At 34.4% G+C, this 24,045-nt stretch overlaps 1 protein-coding gene across 2 annotated transcripts in view; it reads left to right on the forward strand.

Moving 5' to 3' along the window:
• Positions 1-23,943, forward strand: part of LOC113228447 (suppressor of cytokine signaling 2-like) — a 25,076-nt gene extending 1,133 nt beyond the window's left edge. Inside the window, exons 1-4 of one of the 2 annotated variants that reach the window (XM_026461752.1) lie at positions 20,348-20,499; positions 21,136-21,449; positions 21,565-21,710; positions 22,256-23,943. In XM_026461752.1, coding sequence (XP_026317537.1) covers positions 20,421-20,499; positions 21,136-21,449; positions 21,565-21,710; positions 22,256-22,583 — 867 coding nt within the window. In that variant the 5' untranslated portion in view covers positions 20,348-20,420 and the 3' untranslated portion in view covers positions 22,584-23,943. Of the gene's footprint in view, positions 1-20,347; positions 20,500-21,135; positions 21,450-21,564; positions 21,711-22,255 lie in introns of those variants that run through there. The other variant, XM_026461753.1, reaches the window with a different exon arrangement.
• The last annotated feature ends 102 nt before the right edge of the window (positions 23,944-24,045 follow it).

A 24,045-nucleotide genomic window follows, 5' to 3' on the forward strand; every position in this document is an offset into this window, starting at 1 on the left:
CTTACCTGTAACACAATCCATTAATAAGTGTTCCATATTATCATTGATGTTAATAGCAACCATGTTTTTGTCTTTACAGTGCTTACATAGATGAGTATGTTCATAATAAACATCTACCTATTATTATGGCATCTACGTAGAGATAAACTTCGCAAATTGTATATTGCATAATTACAGATCAATGTATACTTATGTCATAAAGGAGATACAGAGTTATGTAGAAATAGTACGGAAGCTTAGAAGATCTGCGTTAGAAACGATCGAAACCTAAACACCGCATATTCATTGCGTATTAAAATTGGACTTAAACACGATCAATCTCTCTTATAGGTCAAATCGTAACACAATATTAAGACTTGTCTAACATAAATAACTCCGTCAAAAATATCAATGAGAAGACTATCTGTCAGTGACTGGGTGACAAACTTGCAAAATTAGTTTAAATAGGAAATTGTTTAGATTACGAAAGTAATTGAGCGCACAAATGACACCTCGCGGCTCATTCGAAAACAATTAGGTACGCGTCGATGCGCTTCCTTAGATCGTTGAATGTAATCAATCATTAGCACTGAATATATAAATTCCTTTGCATTATAGTACAACTTATAGCAGTAACTGACAGTTTATCTACCATTTTTAACTGATTTCAAAAAAGGAGGAGGTTCTTAATTCGACTTTATGTTTGTTACGCGATAACTCCGGCATTTCGGAACCGATTTTGATAATTCATTTTTTTGTTCGAATGAGGGTACATCTCACCTTCCTGTAACCGATTTTAATAAAACATGGCATATAGATGTAATTCCACGAATTTTATTATAGTATTGAGATTATTGCTATCATCAGTTAGAGCTTTTATAGAATTTTATTAGCTTCTTTTAATTACTTTCCAGTAGCTGAAAATCGAGCATTTGTTTATTACCTTTGAATATTTTAATAGCAACCTTCAAGTTTCAATGGAAATGAACGTCGCTAACCTTGCGTTGTGTTCCATTTGTTCTAAAAAACACTGTTATTGTACGTACTAAACTTACTTACTTAAAACGTAGTTAACTAGTACAACATTTTCATGTAATTTTACTTTTAATTATAATGTTAAATAAGGACTATGTACATTTTTTTAGTTTCCAATCCAATTACAAATTTAAAAAGCAATCAATGGGTAGGTTGGTATCCTAGCATCAGATCGGCTTGATGGTAAAGTAAATCATTGTGATTTGTACATTTATATACTCGTGTACCTACCAATTACAATAGTAAAATGCAAGATGAGTGTGTTCCATGAGTCGAAATATCTCTTCAATCACAACAAGTATAATTATAGATATATAAAGTTATTTAATAATATTTGGAACACTGAAGCCTTATACGTACCCAGATAGATAATATTCCTTTAGACGCGGTGGCGGTGGTTGGTTCTTCCTATTCAGCGCGATACAGCGAGTTCCTAACATTATAAAAGGTACGACATGTACAATTGTTTAGACAATCGCACATTGTATTACTTATCAGGAACATTAATTGGAGGTAAATTGTATATGAGGATATGCAACGACTAAAGGTTTGTTGTAATTCTTGTGAAGAGTATCCACGTAACCATTCAAGTTAAAAATTTAAATATCACGTAAATTGCACCAAAAGCAGATAGGTACTGAAAAATGTAAATAATGTTGTAGTCGTTGTTAATTGTCATGTAATATTTATCTTTTTTAACGTTATTGATATAGATGATGTTAGGTTCAAAATCTAAAACAGCGATGATTAATTACAAATTGTCACGATGCATATGGGAATTCAATTCAGTAAACAGTATCTGTGTCAAAGGCATCTCCGTTTGGCAAAGAAAATTGCTTGTGCACATTTGAATTAATGAAGCTAACTACGTACAGTCGATGCCCTGACCCCTAGCTTACCTTTAGGTTCTGAGAACATTTTTGCAGAAAAGTGTAAGGAAATACCAGCGTTTTGATTGAAATTTGTATTTATGTAATATAATATTAAATATTAAAATTTGCTTAAAATATTTCTTAAAACGTTATTCACTAAAGATACAATAAAGAAGTCATACCAAAATTAATGTTTGGGCTCACATGTTAAAAAAGGTAGCTTAGAACCAAATAGACGGTTAGTGGGTCGGGTATCTTAGGGCATCGACTGTACTTACATAGATAATATTAATTGTAGACTTCGTTTTATATCACATAGTTTTTACGTATTTGGACGATGTAAGAACCTTTAAACAAATTTCATGTATTTACTTTATAAGTGTTCACATAGATACTTGTAAGTACAATACCAAAGAATGCCCGCAAGTTTGTAACATATTTAAGCTATGTGCGTTGTATGTTCATAATTAAATAGCAATTACTAGAATTCAATACAAAGTAATAACCATGAGAATGTGTTTACAATGAACACACTTGTAAATATACGTATTCAAGTAATTTCTAGCTACATCGCTGTTTACTGACACTTTCCGGGAACTTATGGAGTATTGAACTCTACTCATGGTGCAAATACATGGTAATTGTATATAATAAATATAGCATACAATAAATAAATACATTTAAGTGTGGCTCTATATCGTTACTTAGATATAGTCTCGTTTCATAGGTGGGTGATAATTACACGTTGGTGATAGCCATTTCATGATGAAAACAAATCTATGTACCTAACTACATTTTCCTAATTGTAATTGATTAAGAATAACATCCAATTAATATTCTAGTCTATTCATGGACAAGGGGTAATGTTTTTTCAACAATAACAGGTGTAATGGCAAAAAGGGATCATTTCAATAATTGAGTATCTAACACGTCAGTTTCCCAGATGCTGGTGAGATATTTGACGTTAAATAAGCCACTTAATCTATATTAATTTATTAGATGTGGCAAAAAAATAATTATTGTAACTTATAGTCGAGCTCAGCCAACGACACGAGTATCTTACTAGGAAAGGTACTTTCTATTGAAACGTCTTGGAATAAGGTGGGCTGGCGGCGGCGGCGGGTGGAGCAGCGCGGGCGCAGGTATGCGCGTGTTCTCGGAACGCGCGCGGACGTTTTTGCTCCTTTTTCGATTCGACTTTACCGAGAATTGAATGGCCCGGTGGCGGCCCTACTTGGAACTCATAATTAATCCTTGGAAGCCTCCGACCCAAGGGTTGTTGGAAGAATCGCCAACATTATGATTTTTTATTTATATTTTGCATTGTCTCATTTTGAAAATTGTATAGGGGTTATTGTTCCCAGAAGGACTGACATTGTCATGCAAACCATACATGGTATTATGCACGGCGATTAAATTTTATGCTGCGTCGCCTTTGACCCACAGTTCTTTGTCTTTACGATGTGCTTCCAGGAATCAGTAACTACTCTGCTGCCAGTGAAGTTACTATAGAGAATAATTAGTCTTGGGCCCCTATTAAAATTAAAACTCTACTTTGAACAGATACTTTCACTTTTATAACGAGATGATCTTTACAATACAAATATAAAGTTGTACGTTCGTGACTTCATTTGTTTAACTGATTAGGTAGCCCAAGTTCCTGTAACTTTTACAGTTCAAACACATTGCGCTATAGTTAGTAGCAATAATTCTAGAGCTCCATTAAGGGCATGAGAGAGTTTATAAAACATTGCAAAAGTTAATGACACAATACGAATTTAGGAAAATGGTTTCTAGGAAGTTAAACAATCGACAGCTAAGCGAAATAGACACTGTTATTCCAATTGGATACGTGTCCGGCCTCGACACGCCTCAGGCTAGCGTTATTACAACAGTGACAGATGTGGTACTACAAGCGCAGAGAGTGACCTGGCAATATCCTCTTCGTTGGGCTAGGCCAGAAAACAAAATGAAGCAATATCATGCCTGCTTTCCCAGAAAAGCCAACTAGTTTAAATTTCAATGGCGGACTACTGCGAACCTAGACCATTTCATTTAACGAACTGATTGAAATACTGCTTTGATCCAAACGTAGCCACAGTAAATCTGCCCTTAAAGTCTGGGTAAGAAGAATTACTTTACAATCAGTGTTCAATATTCTACGTCCCTTGTTTTGAATCGAGGTTTGCGACATTAACTTTAAAATGACGAAGGATTTTTAAAAAGGAAATGTAACATTTAATATATTATGTGTACATATTTTTGGATCCCAGAGACCTTTGTTGCTTAAATCATTATGAGAGCAGATTACGTCAAATATTTCTTATAATCCGTCTGACCTGTATAGGTTACACAAAGTTAGTAGGTACGTCAACATTATACCTAGTTAGTTTACCCTTGTTAGTGGAAGACAAGTCAGCGGTGTGCGGCGTGTGGTAGACGTGTGTGTTTTGACATCACGCTACTACTACCTACACAGACCCATTATGCAATGCAGGAAATGTAAATGAAATCGTACGCATTCGCCTGAAGTTACTCGCCCCGTGTGGCTATAACAACAACCCAACTCATTATGTACTATTGTTGTGTCCACATCACAAACTTCGTAAGAATCAATTTCTCTTTATATTTCCACGTATAAGGAAAGTTAGCAGTCGTAACATGCTACAAGAACTGGTTCACCGAAGGAAACCCCTTTCACTTGGAAACGAGTCGAGCGTCTGATAAAAATAGTGCCCTCATTTATAAATTACTCAAGATTCTAATTGACCGGCCACAAATTTCGGCTCCTATGAGCCTACGTAACGGAATCTATTTTAAAAATTGAAACTACCATGGATCGTCATTCCAGGAAACTCGGCGCGAGCGCAGCGCGGTCAACCGGCCACTGCTTCCCAGAATCCTCAACACGCGAAGGTTGCTATTAAACATTGGTACTTTCTACATTGACTCGAAATATTACCCAGGCTTTTATGTTGTGCAACCTCTAGCTTTTATAGCACGCTATCAATCACAAAGTGAAAGGTGGCGTGGAACTTTTAAAAAAATGAAATTCGAAAGTGAAAAACAGCGCTTTTTACATCGGAAAAGAAAAAATGAATGGATATTAATAAAAGTACATTTAAAATGACGTTTAGTATTTACGTTTTAGTAATTACTTTGTTACGATTGTAATGACAACTCTACATACTAAACTTAAATGTTTTGGTTACTATTACATTTCTTGATAATACTGCCTGCTGTGGATTGTGAAAGGTCGATGTCTTATAGCCAAATACTATTGCGAACATGTACCTATGTTATCTTTATATCATTACATATCATACTTTCTACTAAGCTATTGCGGCATTCCTGTGGTGATGCGATCTGTGCCGGCGCCGTGGCTGTCGGAGGCCACGACTAACATAATGGCACTATCGCTCACCCACGCACCCATTTATGGACTTGCGTAGAGGAATTAAACAATGTAGTATATACATATATGTCTGTCCATATATTGACATGAATGGATGTGGATTTTCTGAATAAAAATAAAGTAAATTAGGTTCAGTATAATGTGGATAATAAAACAGGGGAAACGCGCGGAAGGAAACTAACTGACTGACTTAATTCAGTTTCGAAAATTTTAAGTAATTAAAATAAACACATTCTCTTAACAGTATACAAAAAAAAACATTTCTTTAAACCATATTTTTTAAATAAAGAACATTATCACAAATTGTGAAGTAAATAAATACATAGGCATGGTAAGCCATAACGTGGTATGAAATGTAGTAGCGAACGTCGCGGTCGTGACCTGAATACCGATAATGTACATACTAACGCATAATACATGTCAGACTACTGCTATAACCAAGTCTTCTCTTACAGTATGTATTATACATATGAAGTACATTAAGTACGTATCATGTAGTACTTTGAGTAAATAATATAAGGCACCCGCCGCAATATGCCGTAATTTTAGTAGCAGTAGAGCTCCTTGTGAAAGAGTTCGTCCAGGGAAGTACTGCCACCTTACCTATTTCTGCCGCCAAGCAGTAATATCACCATTTCTGTGTTCCGGTTTTGAAGTGTAAGGAACTGGTGAAATTACAGGCACTTGGACTTGTCAAGTTGTGCCTCAGGATGACGGGCGCATTGGCAGTGCCCCTAACATCTTTGCGATTTAAAGCTCTGAGTGGCACTGCACCTGTTATGGACAGGCTTACCATCAGGCGCACGACTTGTTCGTTCCGTCACTTGATATTATAAAAAAAATACACAGAAAGGCGAATTACTGTCTATCTGTAGGAATTATTTTTATTCGCTTTTTAGAACACCTACAGAATGATACAAAGAGGTTCTACTCAGAACAAAATATAAAATCCTCCACTCTTACCGTTGCTTCACTTAGTAAGCATTTGAACTGCTCCCTCAGTGTATTAAAATGAAAGCTAGAGAATACTGAATGTAATCATCGGACTGCAGTTACATTCAGTATCAGTGATATTTTCAGAACGACATGATAGCCACTGTAGACTTTATTTAAATACCATCAATGGCTAGCTAAATACCTCACCAAAAACCGACAAATAAAAAACAATAATAGTACATTTTATAAATACAATACTAAATTAAAAATATTCTTAGCCACGACTATTTTAAAAATCGGACCATATATCAATAGAAATTAGCCTTTAAAAAATAAAAATTAAAACAAATCAAAACATCTACTAGAATTTTTTACATCACAAGAAGTCAAAAAAGAAGTAAAAATAATAGTAAATTAACAATAACAATAATAAATTTCACCTTCACATTTAAAAATCAGCCTTTATTAACAATTTTACCAATAATAATAAATTTAATAATTTTAACAATTAAAAAAAATCAAAACAGCGACTACATTTTTTTGCCACTTTTTACAGGAAATATTCGTCTATGTATATATAAAAAGGAAACATTCTATTATTGATCGATCCACAAGTAATACCTGTAGAGCCTTGAAATAGGAGAAGTGTTATGCTAAGCTGTAAATATTGATCCCGTTAGGTTGGAACCGTTGGGTCCGATTACCAGTGCCAATTAGTAATAAATAACAACTGACCGCAACTGAAGTACCAATTTAACACACGGGTTTCTACGGTGGCATAAACATTCGGGCCCAGGCAAACTGAGGATGTAATCGCAGTTCTAGTTCCTCTAAATATAAATTGCTATAATACAGAGAAAGTTTGACTTCGATGGAAAACGGAAAGAAGAAAGTAGAGCTCGTGAGGTGAGGCTTCCTAAAGTAAGATGATCTAAAACGCTGCGACGCTGTCATAATCAGTGTTGCCAGGGTCCTTGAGTCGAAAATTACGTTTTATTACATGACGTTACATTTTTGCTGCTAAAGTTACATTTTCGTTTTTTTTAATAAAAAAGTCTTAGTGTAAACGAAACGTAGGCTTCTATAATTCAACAAATACAACTTTTTTTTATTGGGGGATTTATTGCTCTTTCAATCAATTTTGATTGAAAGAGCAATAAATCCCCCAGCGGATTGTAGTATAATGAACGGAATGTAAATGGACGGAGGGGCAACAAACAGAAAAATCTAGTACCCGCATTGCTTTGCAGTGTTATTGAAATCTATCTTTTTTAGAAAAGAAAGCAAAGTTGAATATGACTGATGAAAAAAGTATAGAAAGTGGTATAATTGCATACTTCACCAGAATCAACATTTTGAAGTCGATTTTTTTTTACCAACAATGACAATAGAACAATTTTTACCAAACCACATAATTTTACCCTTAACGTAATTACTTCGTTGCTACTTTCTATATAAGTTCTAAGATAAACAACGATAAATGTTGTGTGTTTTACACGTGGAACATACAATGTAATAAGGAATACTTTACCAAATTTTAACAAAGTAAAATAACATGAATTGAGTCTACCCATATTGCTTAGTTTGATTTATTTTATAAGGGTAACGAAGATTTGAACTACAAAGAGAGAGTTACTTTAATTTTATAATTTGTATCCAACACTGAAGGTTTGAAACAGTCCAATTATTTAACATTGTTAATTTATGTAGTATAAACATTATAGTTTTGATAATTTATAAATACTACCTGAAAAAACAAAGTCAGATATTTATAGTTTTTGAAGGGTAAAAGCGCTGGTGAAACTAGGTAGAGATTCTTTCAGGACTTTACTTCCTAATATGCCTCACAGAGATATTTATGACCAGCTCAGTACAATAAAGAAAGAGGTGGGATAAGCGGCAATAACGTCTTTTAATAGAAAAGCAAAATCATTATTTTAATATCGTTTAATTAGAAAACACAAAAGTTTTGTTCAGCCTCTGAGTAACTACTAAAGTAGTGAAAATAATTTACTTCATCTTTTCAACGTCACAATATTATTACAATTTAAAATATAATGTCAGATGATCTATTATCGTCACTAATATGAGTAATAACAATTATTTATTCAAAGAACAATTATTAATTCGAACACGAAGAAAAATTCCTCCGACCTAACAGGACTTGAACCTGGGATCGCCATGTACCGTAGCTTCGCTCTGCAAACTGAGCTACAGTTGTGGCGGAGTTATTTCACAAAAAATATAAAACTTTTACGATGGTAAAAACATAGTGAAATACAATAAAAATCAATAAGTTAAAATAGTTAGTATAAAAGTAAATAGTATAAAACTTAAAAATATAAGTAAATATAAAATATTGTCAATATACTTACAAACGTCCCATAAAGAAAGTACAGTTTCTTCGAAAGAAATTCCTCCACTTTGTAAAATTCCTCTACACTGTATATTTTTTCAGACAAGATTTTTTCAGTGTCACATTTTGCAAAATTACTTACAGTTCAAAGTCGTACTCCCATACCATGTCGTATAAAATTGTGATGTCTAATATAATTCGCATAATCACTATCAATAAACATTTAAGTGCAGTATGTACTCTATAGGAATGCTTCATGTGTAAAGCAGTTTTTTTAATTACTAGAGTGTGTGTTTGTTTCAAATAAGTTAACTCGTAAAGTAACTAATTTTAGCTCTTCCAGTCGTCGTATACCATACCCATTACCCCAGTTCTAACATTCTTTATACAAATTTTCAAAAAGTCTGTTAAAATCTTTGCACTGAAGGATGGTTTTATCTCAGAGATTTTTTATGATAGATACCAAGTGACGCTGACGGGACGAACAAGTCGCGCGTCTGGTGGTAAGCGACGCGCCTATCCATAACAATTGCAAATCGCAAACAAACAAACAATTTAAATCGCAAAATATCTGACGGGCACTGCCATTGCGCCGTCACCTTGAGACATAAGTTGACAAGTCTCCTGTGCCTGTAGGTAATTTCACTACCAGCCTTGCCCTTCAAAACCGGAACGCAGTAATGCTGACATTAGTGATTGGCTGCCGAAGTAGGTGAGGTGGCAATACTTCCCTGGACGAACTCTTTCTCAAGGAGCTCTTCTGCTGCTAAAGATATACTAGATAGAGTTTAAATTCGGTCATAAAATATATTTACGTGTTTTGTGCAGTCAATCACACAATTTAAATTTTGTTGTTTTTAAAATGAAAAATATATGATAATACTATGGTACCTGTTTGCATTTATGTAAATACGTACCAGGATTATATAAAACACGTAGAATATAAAACCAATTAATATGTATTTCTTGGATAACTTTTATGGTTATTTCTTTCGAGAATTCAATGAGAATGAGGTCGGAAATACTAATAGCCTAAAAGTGATTAATAGGCAGGTAGTATAAAAATAAAACAAAAGAGTTCAAACCTTCAGGGTAGGTGAGTCAGGGCCGGCCTGGTGCCTATTTCAAGAAGCTTTATTTCTAGTCAGAACGATAATTTTAACGCTCCGATACGAAAATGACGTGGCTCTTCTACGTATTCGACGTTAGGTGTACCTAAAATACATTTGTCATTTTAACACGAAACTCTAATGTTAGTTTATTATTTTCTTTTGAAAGTCCGCTGTAACGTTTTTTCTTTTGATAGATACATTGTTATTGGGTTAAGTAGTTAGCTACAACGTATCTGCTTACAAAATCTAATCCTAATAAAATGTCCCTTATTTTTATTTCGAACACGAAACCAAATACTGTCGTATCCGAAAATTGTGGAATCGAATGTACAAAACTTCAAAAATATACTGAATGAAACCAATATACATATACTATATACGAAATGAGAATATATATGTATGTACATATATTCTTGTTTATGAAGGGATACAATTAATCACATTATTCGCAATAAGATCCATTCACTTTTTTTAAATTTTCAAATTGTGTTTTTTCAATTCAACATTTTGAGTTACGACAATATTTGGTTTCATGTGCGATTTATAGCCTTTATTGCTGGTTAACAAGAACGAACTTACATACTAACTTATCCAATACAATACATATATTCTTAACTTATGCAACATAGAAACATTATATGGCATGCTTAATATTACTCAAATTTCTATGTTTTTATTAAGTCGGTAACTTAAACTATACTAAGACAGGCCATATTCCAAAGATTTCCGTTTCTCCTTATCTCTTGCTATTTGCCTACATGCTCCTCCAACAATATTTAAAATTATCTTCCCATCTAAACTATAACAATAATAATAATGCACACACTCAACATAGCCCCGCACTAGGGAAACCCTGTGTTACGGGTGTCACGGACACATTTAGGGTCGTATTCCAGAACTCTACTCAATGCTCAAGTTAGGACTTGAAAGTAAAGCACTGAAAATCACACTCAAGTCCTTGCCATTAGGGTCGTATTTCCAGTGCTTGAAATCATACTCAAGTCCTGACTTGAGCATTGAGTAGAGTTCTGGAATACGGTCCATAGACAACCACAAATTACACTCAAACTCACGAGATAAATAAATGTAGACCATACAATATTTCTCCCGGCCCGGGAATAGAACCTGGAAGTTGGAACCTCTGAGTGCCAGTCCGGAATGGTAACCGTTCGGCCACAGAGGCAGTTAAAAATTTTGTTTTCCATTTCTTACTTTTCCCTCTCTTGGGTACCATCCACGTATTACGAATATATAAATAGATAAGTATACCTAACTTATCCATTACAAGTTACTAGAAAACTCCAATGAAACAAACAAAAGGTACTCAGTATTACTTACCTACTCATTTTAAACGTGTACTTCACAGTAAATGTTAAATGAATCACAACTAAACGCGGTGGAGTCGTCGCTAAATACTTTTTCCATGTAAAGTTGCACAACAGTCGTTGCGAGAAATAGATTCGTAACTTTTAAATAGAAGTTTCCGTCGTGTAGGTACAAAACTTTTTAATTGCAGTTGACATCCGATCATGACAAATTTTTGACGTATTAGTTACCAACCCATATTGGTAGCTAATACAATGGTTTTATGCTCCTTATGTATAATATCATTGGCCCCTTATGATAATCTAATATGTGCAAATGCCCAGTTTATAAAAAACAGTTGGCGATTGCATAAAGGCACCGTATGACGAAATGATCGAATATGAAATCATCACGGGTCTCGTGACCTAAGTGACGTAACATTTTTGCCTGTCGTCGGCCGGACTTTTGCGGACGATTGGGATTTCTCAGAATTTTTTGGCGTTCAAATCCGATGACCTTATTCAAACGTTTCCTACAGGGTTGTCAAAATCATCATCACAAAATATTTAACACAAAAAAAAAATTACTAAAATTCTACTTAAAATCACTTGTTGATTTTTTTGTAACCGAATGCACAGTTCCAGTCATTTTAACTGCTGGACTACGACATTTTATAAAATGCCAAATAGTTCGTCATCATATCAAAAATACAAAATAATTTAGTTGTATGTACTTACGGCGACGTAAAGCAAATAAATAAACTGTACGTAAATTTTACGGATTATAGTTTTAAAGCTATATTTGTATAAGAATAACAACAGATACATAAAGTTTTCAATCGACGATAAGTAGGTATACTTTTTAACACACAGTTTTGTCTATTAAATATGTAATTTACTGATAAATAATTGTAACTTTTTATTAAAAAAACCGACCTCAAAAGTTCATGTAATTAAACATATTTGCCAAGTTTTATTGAAATCGGTTACCGGAAAATGCGTGAAACCGGATTCATCCCTTAGTTTGTCACCCTTTGAGGTCAATATTTCCTTAAAATTTAAATGAGACCAATACTGAGATGGGTACCTCATTCTAACAAAAAAAGAATCATCAAAATCGGTTCGCAAATGCCGAGTTGTCGCGTAACATACATAAAGAACCTCCTCCTTTTTTTGAAGTCGGTTAAAAATGTAAAGAGGCTTTGAATGTACCTAATATCTACTTTATCGTGTTTTTTGTGGAGCATCGCCCTTCATTTGACATAATACACCCACGTTGGTTTCCTATCAAAATTGCCTTTGAAAATAGGGGTTGAATTATTGAAATATCACAACACTCGCAGGGCAACCCCATAACCTAATAAACGGTAAACGTGTTATTCCTTTGCATGCTTCCCGTAATCTAATACGTTGCTTCCATTAAGGTTAAAGGTATTTAAACTTAGGGCTCTGCTTATAAGTAAAAAGTTTCTAAATAACGATATTACTTTGAATAGTGACTTCGAATATTCACGATTTATTTGACCACTTTTATTTTTGCTCGTAAATTTAATGCAGAGTCACTGTTATGAATAATCTTTTACTCATATAAAGGTATTACCCAAATATGTACGTTTTTTATCTAATATAGAAAGGATCTTATCTAATCTCAAATTTTATTTTATTTCATAGGTAAGAAAATTTCACTTTAAATCGTGTCGCTTTATAATGCTAATGTCCAGTTGCACTAAACTAATTACGTATTAAAGAAATGTTTGAATTGATAAGAGACACTCTTAACGCAATGTATTAAGAGTATATTTTGCTTTGTAAGCATTGGTTTGTGACGTACCTACCAACGTGGAAAGGGACATAACGATGCCTCACTTTCTCAAACTCGTATCTTATAAAAAGTGATTGTTCACGAGATGGCAAAACTTTCTATTTATTGTAAATTTCTTATCAAGGGTGTTAATTTGGATCCATTACGATAGGAATAGGTAAAGGCCAGTGAATGAAGGAAATGTGATGTGAAATCAGTCTGCAAAATTTGTATATACAATTCATTTAACCGAGATCAAAAAAGGAGAAGGTTCTAAATTCGTCTGTATATTTTTTTGTATGTATGGTACGCGATAACTCCGCCATTTGTGAACCGATTTTGATGATTCCTTTTTTGTTGAAAAGAGGGTACCTCAGAAGTGGTCTCATTTAAATTTGTAGGAAATATTCCACCTCTAAGGGTGGTAAACTAGGGGATAAAAGGCTTTTGAGGTCGGTTTTTTTAACCGGAGGTTAGGTTAGATTAGGTTAGGTTATGCATTTCAGTAACGGTAAGGGTTGCTCTTTAGGGCTCAATATGTATCTGGACAAATTTACAATATTTATTTCAAATGTCGAAACCGCCTTAAAGAGCTGAACGAGTCACTACGGAGCGTTTTAACCGACTTCAAAAAAAGGAGGAGGTTCTCACTTCGACTGCATTTTTTTGTGTGTCTGTTACGGGATAACAAAAGCATTTGTGAACCGATTTTGATGATTCTTTATCTATTGGAAAGAGGGTGCCTACAAATGTACAAAACGCGGTAAATTTAAGAAATATTCTACTTCTAAATGAATTTCATTACTCAATAAATTGTTTAGTTGTTTTTTAAATATAAGATTTTCCTCAGACCTAAATATTTTCGGTAAATTTTTGGCACCATTACAAAAATACTCTTATGAATTAAATGTACTTTTATAAGCTTTCAAACGACGTTGGTCATAACGTTTTGGCTTTATAATTCGCAAGAACAAGTGTGGGTGCATTCATATTTCCAGGACGTAATAGCTACAAATCACAAATTAGAAAGATTTACCTTCAAATCAAACCACATTACCACGCATCTGTGTAATAATGAGTAATAATTGTGAATAGACACATGCCTACACAACTAACTATTCCTACAACTGTGATGAAACAAAGAAATAATTAATGTAAGTAGGTACGTATATAATATAAAATTTGTAATTACGCATATCTTCGATAAATGTAAGTGTAGTAGATAGGTATGTAGGTATTTGCATAGGCTTAGGCTAGGTCATGATTTGTTACGTAAGTGTTGCTTAAAACAATATAGCCAGTTCTATCATTATTACGTTGCAGAATCTCGTAACTTCTCGTGTACCTACTGATTGTCTGCTTATTTAGTTTCATTTAAAGAAGTATAAAATGTATGCTTATTCATATGTATAAGTATATATATACATTTTATTCATCAATAACAAACTTTACTAGACCTAATTGTCTTTGTTTTGAGAAACATAAAGCAGTTTTATCTTAATTATTACTCAGTAGCTACTCGTGTTTTTTATTCGTGTACAATCATCACTTTGTTTCTAAGCAGAACATTGAATATGTATGTACTTACATCTATAACGAATGCGTATTCTAAGTACGGGTAGAAAGCTATTCTTAGAAAGATACCGTCACTGAGTGGGAGATTTCGAGAAAATATCTTTGCTCTGTTCAGAGGCACAATGCAACCTCGCTCCTTTTATGTATAGTCTACAAACAATAATACTAGATAATAATGATAGAAACGTAATGGTAATAGATATGAAATGTATGCGTTACCCTTTTATTTCAGAATCAAAAAAACAAATTCGTTTTTCAAATGCATTCTTAATCAACGTAATTACATTGACGACTTACTAACTTTTCAGTAGAAGTCATCTCAACGGGTTTTTTATATGTAAATACTTAGAAGACTCTGTGGGGAGATCCCCACAGCAGGGTTATTTGGCTTTCCATTGGATAAGAAGTTACAGGCGCGGAGGCCGGCGTCCTCATTATACTTTAGGTTCCTCTATTTCCCGGAATTAGAACTCCGTATAAACATCCATCAAACTTCAAAGATTGCATTCGCTTCACGCGAAGCGCTTGAGCTAAAAGCAGACGAAATCGAAACGAAATGCGTTCCGCGAACTATTCACAATCCGACTCTCCCTTGTTCAAATAAAGAAGTACCGAGAATAAACGGTATTCGGCGCGAAATTGAAATCGAAGTAGGCCAAATTCCACGAAAACGGTGACCCGCTTATATACCAAGTCTTTAAAAAATTCAGTTAACTGTATGTCACATCGGAAATGCTTGTTGTATTACTCGCGTGTGAGTGATTTTTGTTTCTATGAATTAATACGGACAGCAAAACGACGACGACGAATAAATATCTTCAGAATAATTCATTTATCGTAATCGGAGTTATGGTATAAGTAATGCTTTTTTAGTCAACCGTGACCATGGGAACTGTAAAGGGCTCGAAACTTCGGTTTGTTTGAAAAAACCAATAAAACGGAAAAATAGTTTCATTTCCTATGTGTAACAATCGCGAAAACCTAAGAACTCGAAATGCTTTTTTAATTAAATGTATAAATAATAAATATCTTTTCACAAAAAAATTTTTTTCGTTACAATATCTAACCTATTAAATACATAGGTTACCTACCATAAAAAACAACAAAATCGAAATACTTAAACTTTCACAAAAGTTGAACGGAGGCTATATAATAAAATTTGCATTTTTTTAGCAACGTTGTGCCATGAAACCTATAAATTGCTTTCCTTACTGTGAGACGGTAGATACTTAAATAGAATTTTTAATTCCACAAATTGAACATGTGCTAGGTCTGTTTGTAATGAATAATTATATAATGAAGGAGAGACGACCCTTGACAGTTGGCAGCTGCGTTATTGGTGTAGCTCGCAAATGACATGCGGCAGATGCTTGAGAAAGCTGCGCAGGCCCAGGTAGTGGATTCCGAGAACGCCGAATATAATCGCGGTACGGGGAACTCGCTGTATGGCGGCCGAATGCGAATCGAAATTCGAACACCTGCGCGATTACCGCTGTGCATGCCTGCCTGTCTGCTACGCTCTATCACAAATAATGGGCCAAATGATTCATAGGAATGCTGCGCATGAACTTTGTACAACGCAAATACAACTACGCCAAGGACTTTTTCTTTATTTAGGTACCTACCTACAATGAGTATTTATGTGTATAGTTCTAGGAACACTACTATGCATACAAACTAACGTTAAAACTGCACATTAGAACTTTCATTTAAATGGTTTCGGAGAATGCATTCAACTGCATAGCCATGAGTGTTTTAAACGATGTATATCCAGGCAATAAGTGTGAAATCTTAGAATGGAGTAGAATATACTAAAACAGAAACAGAATTGCCACGTTTTTGGTACCTATACCCATTAAAATTTGATGTTCTTGGGTAAGTACCTACTTCAGCCTAAAACACACTATTAACAATCAAGGCTGCAGCCAATCAAGCCTATTCACTGAAAGATACGTACATTGTCCGATTTACATCTAGTACGCGACAGAATTCCGTAATAGATTACCAAATGTGTTCACACCTACGGTATACCTCCACACGGTCGATGTATGATATATTTGATCACCACAAGTCTTCAATTTCGCGCGTGTTTCAAATTTCAATGAAATGTACATACATAAGTATGCAATATAGGTATTATAGGTACCCATAATCCATTACAAATCAGTATTTAGCAGGAGAACCCAGATAAGTACCTAATAATAGTACAAAGAACATCAGCGTTTCGAATGAATAACAGTGATTAAAATCGTCCAACTGTATTTGAAATGTGAAATGAGCAAATTGGTATTGAAATCATCGATTGATGGAAATGAATAACCAGTGTCGACAGAGACCCATACCTATTTACATTATATTGATTTACACTTCCTCTTTCCTGATATACCCACTATTTAGTATTTCTCAATAACAAGGTCGTAACGTCTGAAGCAAAGTACTATAATAAAGAATAGCCAAGTACTTGTATTGTATAAGAGAAAAAAGAACTTAAAAAACCTGCTAAAATGAGGCAGTTTATTATCGCATCTCTGTCTTGAGAAAAAAGGATTTTGGCCACCGTCCACGATACAACACTACTCGAAGTTAGCCCTGCAGGCGTCGAGTAGTTTTAGTATAGTATAGTCTAGTGCTAGATACAGTTGATGGGAATTCCAATCCAATAAATACATTCCGTTTGAAGGGATTCGAAAAGGCTGAAGCATTTTGAGATCAAAGAAAATTGAGAGATGTACGATTTCACTTCTGCGGCAGTTTCACCAGCAGAGACGTAGGAAATATTATTAATTCGTAGGCAAAATGTTCAGTGTCTAAAGTTTCAACTAGTAATGATAGTCGCTCAAAACACTTAGAATAATAACGCATAGAATGATAGTTTCATATCAAACGAACTGTTTCAAGTGAGGCAAAAATCAAATTCATGTAGGCTAATTTTAGTAGTAGGTTAGTTTTCGGTTTTAGTGAATATTTATATAAAAATACAAGTTGAAACGCGTTACTTTCTTGTGGAATGTGATGTTAGTATCTATTTTATGTTTGTCTGACGTATTTTTACACTCATTTACCGCACATTCGTCATTTTTAGCTAAAATTCTTGAGCTGTTCGCGGTGTAAGTTGACCTTCAGCACTGACGGTCCGCCCGCTCGTGTAGGCCCATTGGGAGCGCTTCAATTTGCCTTACTTAGCGTGTGCGGACTAGGTTTCTATGCGTTATTATTGTAAGTCAAAACACTATATGTGTAATACGCCAAAATCCAATCTAAATCGAATAATTTTGTTCCACGATTGGCACTTTATTAAAAAGTTAATATAGGTATTTCATAATTTACTTCTAGTAAATTATTATAATGAAATCTGTTCTATGAAAAAGGATTCGAATTTGTGTGTAACTGTGTAATAAATTAAATACAATCTTATCTGCGGTCATTGACGTTCAAAGAAATAATCGTTTATGCTGTCCACAGCACAGACTAAGGAGAAGATACTACTGTATGCTTTCATGATACCTATACACTTAGAATATACATATACATACTGTCAACAGCACATCAAGCTTAAAAACTTTTGTTCGAATATCGCCTCCGCTGCAACGGAACTACGTTCTCCGTTCGACATCCGTCTGAAACAAAGTCAAATAAGTAATACTCGACAGATTATATTAATACAGTTTGGTGTGCTGCCGTCCGTACCTACTGTCTAACGTCATAGATTGCAAAGTACTCAGAAATAAGCATACTATAATAGTTTTGTAGTAACGATAACGAAGCATATTATTACAAGATAATTAATAATGTACTCGCAACTCTAATCCTTGGATTAGAAATACAACTGTTCTACGGAATATTTATTGTTCTGTGACAACAACACAAAAATAGTTTTGAACAGGGTCGAGAGCACGATATGCTTGATACTCAGTGTTACCAGGTCAAATCTGAAAAAATCAGAAGACATTGCACGGAAAAAAACAGTAGATTGAGGGAAAAAAACACTAGAATAGATGCTGATCTTACGGTGTTAGCGTACCGTATTTTAATTTATTATAAGCGACCGTCCCGTACAGTTAGAAACAACATCTTATAATTGATTTTCTTCACACATTGTCACCTAATGTTTTTAATGTTATCTTACTATGTTGGTATCTGACAATAAAAATTGTATTTGGATAATAATACCATAGACGTTACTTCCCCGTATTTTCTAGAATAATATAAGAAGAATAATAAAATATACCGAAATACCAAAAAAAAAATTAAAGGACGATGTTCTATGATTTGACCACATTGTAAATTTTGCAAAGTTTTACAAAAACTCCGACAAAATATGTTCAATATATTTAGAGAGTCACAGTTGAGATCATGTTAATGCTAAATGCAAGCACGTAAAAGATTTTTAGTAGATATGTACATTTATGGACCAGGTAAAAAACATCATTCAGTGGAGTGCATACAGTACCTATTTTATCCAATAAGAACAGTTTACACATTTTTTATTTAATGTACTCTTCACTTTCATTCGAAAAAGATAAAGTACGACGTCGTAAATGGAAAAGACGATTCATAAAATCTAAAAAGCCGACAGGAACAGTTGTGAAAAGTGAAAAATCTGGAAATTCCTAAAAAACAGTGGATTTTCACTAAAAGCAGTAGAACAGTAGATGTCGTCCAAAAACAGTAGACGTGGCAACATTGTTGATACTACTCTCGAATTAAATACAAGTTCAAAGTATGAATTTTCAAGTGGTTTTGACTGTAGTTAGGTACCATTACAAATGCACTACAATCTAATTTTATTAGAACCTTGGTCAACAACAAAGCAATATAGCAACGTTATGTGAATGTTGCCACAGGGTTAAAATTTTATATAATCTGAACCGTCATACATAAGGTGTCATACACTTAAATACACAATTTTTTTATTTATTTATTAAGGCTTTGGCAAAGCCATCAGCCTAAACATGAAGTTTAATTATGTTTCTGTAAATATGGCCGCCACAAAGAGGATAGGCAATTTGAGGCGGCGTGCTTGGATTGACTCGGGATTCCTTAAAACGAGCCGATTCGGGTATTTTAGTTCGAGATTCGTATAATTTCGCGTTTTAATCTTCGATTAAGGTACAATAGCACTATCCTATTCCACTTTAAACTAGATTTCACAAAATAATTGAAAGTCAAAATAAAAACAACACTTTTCCCTCCAAAAGGTCCAGAGCGAATCTTAATACACAATTCATATATGTATAGACAAGAAGTTTCTATATACCATAAAACAGCAATTAAATATTGTATGATCCAACAGTTTTTAATAGGTCGTGTTTTTTAAGTCTTTGTTTCTATGGACTTAATGATTAAACATATTAATTTGACAAATCCCCAAACAATTTTCATCCCTGTCACTCAATTGGTAGTGACGAGTAGAAATTTTGATTATTTTTTGTCTTTTTGAAATTAAATTTTTTTTTCCTGAAATAGTGCGTAACAGCTTTTTCACTAAAATAGTAATTCAATGGAAATATGATAACAATACGAGATAACTACTTAGCTAATTAATGTTGGTCGATGAATGAATTCTCGGAAGTTGTGAACGTTCGAGTTTCGTATCGCTCGGTTGCTCTCGCTCGGCCTCGTCCGCCTGCCCCTCCTCGGCGCATTCCCTCGGTCGCACTCGCAGTCCGTTTGTGCGTTTTGTAGTATAGTATCGTCATCTTCGTTCACGCGTGGCGTTGTCTCTTTGATTCGGTTTGATATCGACACTCATTATTTTTCAATACTTTGCTTTGGGCAGACGTATCTTTTTTAAAAGTATTTTAACACCATATAATTGCTTATGTTTTTTTTGTGTCATGATATTGGGTTTTACATAAAGTTGCACAAAAATAACTTTTACGCTACGTATTTGTGACTCCAATGGCTAAATTGTGCGTTGAGTATTTTGAGTACATTTAGTGTTGTGTGGTGATATTCGTGGATATTTTGGAATCGTGGCCTCTAAGAACAAACCAGGCGGGTCGCGCGGTAGTGCAAAGGACAAGGAGCGACTGATGTGTCTGCTCGAAAGGCGAGAGGCAACTGTTAATCCTTTGAATATGACTTTAGCCGCGAGGTTATCTCCTCCACTAAGTAAGTTTCCACAAGAACGTTTTTGTTTAACTTCGTGGTTAGATCTCGGTTCCTCGGTTTATTCCAACTTTGTTGACAATTAAGTAATATAACATGAAATATTGCTCTCATCAGTTTTGGGGTTATTATGTACTATTCAAAAAGACCCACCAGTTTTCCTTTGTGTACATAATTACTATAGAGAAATTCACCAAGCGAGTCATGTGATAACAAATCTGATTTAAATATAACTAGATAATGTAAACATAATATTAATGTTGACAATAAGACGCCTCTTGTTTTTTTTTTCAACTAGTATAAATATTCTTTGATAACAAAACACTAACTGTTTATGCTGGAAAATTTTAGGATCCATCTCAATATCTTTCAGTATAAAACTATTATATCCAGCACATTTGTTTTTTAAATACCAAAATCGATGCTGGAAAGGTAAAATGTGTAACATGCATGTGGAATATGTTACAGGAGAGCTATTTAAACGTTTTACCTTTCCAGCATCTTTATTATTCTTTCAAGCTTAGTAAAAAAAGCCCTTTCAAAAACCCAGATTAGTCTAGACTGATAGTTAAGTTAAATTAAGTAAAAACTTAAGGAACCTTTATTATAACTATAAAAACATCTGTTGCTTCTTTCCAGACTCATGTGTAGCAGTAGGAGCTCCATACAACTCCTGCTCATGGTCAGCAGAGCTACGGTGTCCAAAATGCATGCACGGGTTTTGTGTGACGGTGACTCCGGGCGCCAAGTCCGTGCAGGCGCCACACTGGTGCATGCGCGCGCCCAGTACGCCACCATGCACAATACGGCAGAGTTACTGGCCGCCCCCACTTAACACAGCGCCCTCGCCGCCTGTGTCCCCCCTCACTGTCAGTGACGTAGTCAGGCGGCTCTCAGAAACTCTCCAGGTCCTACGGTTATCAGGCTGGTACTACGGAAATTTGGAGTTGCAGGTGTGTTGAATTACTTATATGTAGAAAACATCTTTCTAAATTAGTTTCCTACAAAACAGATATAATTATAGAATGTGAGCAGTTGAAATAATAAAGTTCTTGTTTTTATTTCCAGGCTGCACAAACACTTTTAAAGGATGCCAGTGTTGGTGCCTTCATTATTCGAGATTCAGGAGATAGGAAATTCATCTTCTCACTATCAGTACAAACAGAGCGAGGACCCACCTCTGTTAGGTTACACTTTGAAGATGGATATTTTAGGTACGATAAATTTCCTTGTTTCTATAAATAAATGACCACTCATACTGTTAATACTGAATTTAACAATAATGAAAATTATTGGTACTTTTTTTATAATATTAAGTGACACTGACAAGTTGTGTGCCTGATGGTAACCTACACGGCTGTCCAAAACAATTGCAGTGCTTTAAATTGCAAAGATCTGAGGGTCACTGCCATTGAGCCCGTTGAGACAAGTTGACAAGTCCCATGTGCCTGTAATTTCACCAACACCCTTTACCTTCAAAACCGGAACGCAGTAACGCTGACATTACTGCTTGGCGGCAGAAATAGGCAAGGTGGCAGTACTACCCTGGACGAACTATTTCACTAGATTCACTATACTACTACAGATACTCAGAAAGAGCTCATCTATAACACAAGTTAAACATTTTTATATAGAATGTATTCATAATTTGCTTTACTCACGTTGTTATGAAGCAAAACTAATAATAATACAACATGTAAAAGTTTTGAAATTAAGTTAAATAGGAGTGAAGTTAATTGGAAGTCTTTACCTCTTTTAGGTTAGATTGCGACAGCGTGCTAGCCAGGTATATGCCGCGGTTTAAGTGTGTGATCGAGTTGATTCAGCACTACACGCGACTGGGGCAGCGCGGTGCCGCGGGTACCATGTGGGTGGACCAGGAAGGCTGCCCACACTCTCCCGTGCTCCTCACCACGCCCCTAAGAAAAAGTCCACCATCGCTGCTACATTCAGCGCGATTAGCTGTCCACAAAGCTCTAGACTCGAATCCTTTAACGCCAAAAATCCTTTGCGCCCCCAAATATAGGCGTCTACCACTACCATCTGCACTCTTAGATTACCTCGGCGAGTACCCTTACTCGATCTAACCTTGGATTATTATTTGTTATTTATTATTTAGTTAATTTGCATCTGCCGATGCCTAGTGAATATGTTAGTTAGCAAGATTATCAAACTTCATTTGAAGATTCCTACATCATTGGCAACATACAGGCATATTAACTTAGTTTAGAAACATTTTTACAGACATGGAATTGCATGATGTATGTTAAAAAACGTTTTGCGTAATTTTAACATATATAATGTAATTTCATATTTCTGATGGTATCATAATATTATATGTTTTGTACAAACGAGAACATTGTATTTAAACTAGCACAGGCTGCTAGAAGAAAAGGGCCGGCACCTTTTCAATTAGTTTGTAAATGTAAAGGAGAATATTAATTTATTATAGCTAAATTAAAATTGTATTAATGTAAGTATTGAATATGGGACTCAACTATGGTATTTAGTGAAAAGAAAAAACGGATAACTTTCATTACGTCATTCTGTGTCTGTATATAAGTTGGAGTAAATAACGCAAGACTGATTTACCATGCGTCTTATGTAAATACATATTTCAATTTCGTTTTCTTTTCCTCAATAACAAACCTTGCTTGTATTTTTATTAATAAATTGTTCACTAATGCCTAATCTTGTCCATTGCCTAAAACATCACACATTATTGTAATAGAAGATATATTTTTATTTATTTATTTATCAGCTAAGGATTAGGATTATTATGAAAATTTCTTTGTTCCTATGCAGCCGAAAGTGCAACAGAATCTTTGTTCAGTTCAATTTCTCCCAAGAGTGGTTAGTTTTAAATAATAAAAAGAAGTGCCATCAAAACATAAGCAACCATAATATTAGTGACTTTGAATATGCAATGATAGTATTTTGAGGCTGAACATGTAAATATTTCTTGTTTTTGTTTTTTTATTTATTTCCTAATAGTAATTTAATTAGTATATGAAAATTATAATTATTGTCACTAGTAACGCCATGTAATGGTTGTTTGGTTAGTATGATAAATAGAGGTGGGTTTGGCTAGTGATGTCCACTAAGGTAGGGTGTACTGTGTACCTTGAATAATCTCAATTAGAATAATTCTTTCTACCATGTGTGTACAGATATTTTTATAATAATTTCTGCTGATGTCATTGTATAATGAAGCACTAAACGGAAATCGGCTTCAATATGGTTTTGCACTTTTTCTATATCTCCCTCTCATAATATTTTATAAGATGGTTTAAATCATTTATTGTTAAAAACTTATTTTATACCATTTTGTAAGGTAAAAGCACCAACTTAAAATAAGTGTGACATAATAGAAAATTTGTTTATGTTTGTAGATTAAATGTATAAAAAAGAACTGCAAATAATTTATATACAAAAATATACATTCTGCCTGTAAAAGTTGTGTTATTGTGTGTAAGCCTTTACCTATCACTTGTGAGCTCTAGTTTGATCTGTTTCAATACAATTTTTCATTATATGTTATTATAATAT

This window comes from Hyposmocoma kahamanoa, unplaced genomic scaffold (assembly GCF_003589595.1).
Source record: "Hyposmocoma kahamanoa isolate Upper Pololo Valley unplaced genomic scaffold, ASM358959v1 232, whole genome shotgun sequence".
Classification (NCBI taxonomy): domain Eukaryota; kingdom Metazoa; phylum Arthropoda; class Insecta; order Lepidoptera; family Cosmopterigidae; genus Hyposmocoma; species Hyposmocoma kahamanoa.